We start from the raw sequence: 3,538 nt of genomic DNA on the forward strand, positions 1-3,538 counted from the left end.
TGGTGATCAGGGTCAATCAGGTTCCCTGCCTCCTCCTTCCCTCGCCCTGCCGCCAGCACTGGTTTCCTACCATGTTCCACGCTGCCTCCTATTGGTCAGTGCACATCATAGTGAGCGATTGAACTCCCGGTCGAACTCCCAAGGGGACACTTTGGATATTAGCCTTTTATATATATAGATAAGTTAAATTTTTGGTAAGAGAGGGTAATTGAGATTAGACAGACAAATACTTAGATTGTTCCTGAATAACCTAATGAGGTGGCTCTGAAATCCTAAGGGTGAGAGGAAGATGTTTCTTTCCCATCACTTTCCATTTCCTTTCCTGTCTTGCACTTTTTCTTTCCTAGATTTACTTAGCTTCTGAGAAAAAGGACAAATGATGGTTCGTATTAAGCAGTTAATTAGTTAATAGCAGTGCTAACTATTTGTAAGGCACTCAGAGATGGTTAAAAATATGAAGTTATAAAAGACTAAGAGTCTGTCTTCAGAGAGCTCACCCTGGAACCACATTGTGAATCATATGTGATAGGTGCCGGCCAAAGTTACCCAGGAGTGGAGAAGGCCTGTCTTAAACTAAATGTCAAGTCTGAGGAGAAACACTTTCTGGTTCCCCATACCAGGAGCACTCATGTGTCTCCACCAGATAGGTTGGTTGGTGATAGGACATTTCACTTGAGAGCTCCTTGCTGGGTGGACATGGTGCTCTGTTGCATCAGTAGCTCCAGAAGGTCCAGTGTTTTGGTGTCATCCCTGTATTAGCACTGTTGCCCTTTATATTTGAAAAGGATTAGGAAGGGGTCATCCAACAAACTTGGTGGCAGGTTCCATTAGTCATGATACTTTTGTGTAGTCGGCCACCAATTGATGGCAGGTTTTTTTGTGTTGTTTTTTTTTTTTTTAATGTCAAATTAGGCTGATAACTCAAGCATTTCTTTGTTTAGATTGCTGGTCAATCTGATAATTCTTTGATCAGGAAAATCCTTTATTTTGATGGGTGGTTGGTACAGATTTTATTGTAACTCAAGTAAAATTAAGCTCAGTAGGTAAAAAGTAAAAATGTATTAGTCTTAAGACTTTATATGAACTTACACTTTTCATTGAAATGTTACATAATAAAAGTTCTGTGGGCTCATAAGCTGGTTTCTTCTCTTTATGTAGGTGCTGCAAAGCTGGTGGTAGCTGTGGCAGTATTTTTACTGACGTTTTATGTTATTTCTCAAGTATTTGAAATAAAAATGGATGCAAGTTTAGGAAATCTATTTGGTAAGTTCCATTTTTTTTACCCTATTTTAAATCTTGTTTTTGATGTGAATGTCTCGTTACCACTTATCAACATTGAGTCACGCTGTGTAGTCTGTCTAGAAAAGAAAATGTAATTATGCCAATAAGTGAGATTCATTCGAATGTTTTAAAAAACACAATAGAAAGTCTCAAAATCAATTCAGTGTAAAGCATAAATCTTCTATTCAACATTTTGAATATCTTTAATGGAGTGTCTTTTATACATGCTTAGGGTCATTAATCATGGCATTCTAAATGTGCATTGTGGAAGATATCACACTATTTGAGCTGGCTTATAGGAAATTTGGAATCAAACCTAGCCCTTAATTAAAAAGTGGTTAGGAGTCATGATTATGCATTTTAAATACCAGGCATAGAAATCCAATTTGCTTTTCTACCCTTATTTTTCTCCTGCAACATTTTTCTTTTCACCAGTTTGTTTAATGCTCTATTGTAAACATACCATTGTAAGCTACCTTAACTCAGTTTTTAACATTTACATTAATAAAAGAAATTAACATTTGAAATGTTTGCATAAGCTTTGGCTGTTGTTTAAGGTATTAAAAACCACTCTTGAAAGGTGAGGCTATGAAACCAATTAACAGTATTTTGGCCTGGTAGGCAGGAAGTAGATGGAACAACTTTCAGATCTCGGGAATAGTGAATTGTTTTCCATACATTAATATTTGGAGGGAAAGCACAAGAACCAGTTCACATCCTCTTATATCTAGTTTCAAGATTCCCTTAAGGGAGTGCTTCTCAAACTTTACTGTCAGATGAATCTTCAGGGAGTCTTGGTAAATGCAGATTAATTGTCTGGAATGGGGCCTAGGAGTCTGCATTTCTTTTTTATTTTTTTTTATTTTTCGCTAAAAGTATTACAAAGGGTATTACATAAGTGTCCTTTTTCCCCCCCGCCCTTGACAAGCCCCTGCCCTCCCTTACCCCCCAGTGTCTTATGTCCATTAGTTATGGTTATATGGATGCATACAAGTCCTTCGGTTGATCTCTTACTCCCCTCCCTCCTGTCCCCCAACCCTCCCTGACCTTCCCACTGCAGTCCGACAATCAGTTTGAGGCAGCTCTGCCTCTGTATCTATTATTGTTCAAAAGTTTGTAATGGTCTTAATTATCCATGAAAGAGTGAGATCATGTGGTATTTTTCCTTCATTGACTGGCTTGTTTCACTTAGCATAATGCTCTCCAGTTCCATCCATGCTGTTGCAAATGGTAAGAGTTCCTTCTTTTTAACAGCAGCATAGTATTCCATCGTGTAGGTGTACCACAGTTTTCTAATCCATTCATCTACTGATGGACACTTAGGCTGTTTCCAGATCTTAGCTGTGGTGAATTGTGCTGCTATGAACATCTGGGTGCATATATCCTTTCTGATTGTGTTTCTGGTTTCTTGGGATATATTCCTAGAAGTGGGATTACAGGGTCAAATGGGAGTTCCATTTCCAATTTTTTGAGGAACCTCCATACTGCCTTCCATAGTGGCTGCACCAGTCTGCATTCCCACCAGCAGTGCACAAGTGTTCCTTTTTCTAGGAGTCTGCATTTCTAACAAGCTCCCAGGTGATGCTGAGATTCCTGCTCACGGACCACATTCTGAGGATCAAAGCTTTAGACAATTCAGACATGTAGTCATCAATTTGTGTATAAACATTTTTAGGTGACTTTCTTACAATGACTACTTAGGTATACTTCCTCGTATTGCACTGAATTCTGCCCTTTATACTCCCAGGTAATAGCAGCTCACTTGCTTCCACCTCCTTAAATTCTCTTCCGCATTAATGATCTCTCAAATAGTTAAATTGTAGTTATCCTCCGTCAGGTCATCTTTTCACAAGTTTTCATCTTACCAAGTTATGGACTCTTCTTCCCTTTCAGTCGTTTCTCTTAATGTACCGGTTCTTTTTCAGAACATCTGTTGTTCAGCGCCCATCTTAAAATGAAGTTTCCTGGGTCCAGCATCGAGTAGTTATCGCAAAGTACAGTGAGGCTTGACTTACTCCTTCTGTGGACAGTACTACTATTCCTACAGAGGCCCAGCTGGTGCCTGGGAGAGTGCAGTGGTTTCAGAGGCATGATGGCAGAAAGACACTGAGGGCTTTGAGGACTGGTCCAGGGTGCTGTGGGAACAATGCAGCTAGCTAATTCTACTAACAAAGGCCGATGGTTAAGGAAGAAGATTAGGGGATGGTAGTTGAAGCAAGTTGAACATTTTTTTCTTTTTCTAAGTAATGGAGAGACT

General features: G+C 39.3%; 1 protein-coding gene across 1 annotated transcript in view; it reads left to right on the forward strand.

Moving 5' to 3' along the window:
• Positions 1-3,538, forward strand: part of LOC102423377 (protein FAM3C-like) — a 38,311-nt gene that overhangs the window by 5,073 nt on the left and 29,700 nt on the right. Inside the window, exon 2 of the mRNA XM_023748715.1 lies at positions 1,159-1,372. Within this exon, the coding sequence (XP_023604483.1) occupies positions 1,159-1,372 (214 nt within the window). The remainder of the gene's footprint in view (positions 1-1,158; positions 1,373-3,538) is intronic.

Source organism: Myotis lucifugus, unplaced genomic scaffold (assembly GCF_000147115.1).
Source record: "Myotis lucifugus unplaced genomic scaffold, Myoluc2.0 scaffold_1719, whole genome shotgun sequence".
Lineage (NCBI taxonomy): Eukaryota > Metazoa > Chordata > Mammalia > Chiroptera > Vespertilionidae > Myotis > Myotis lucifugus.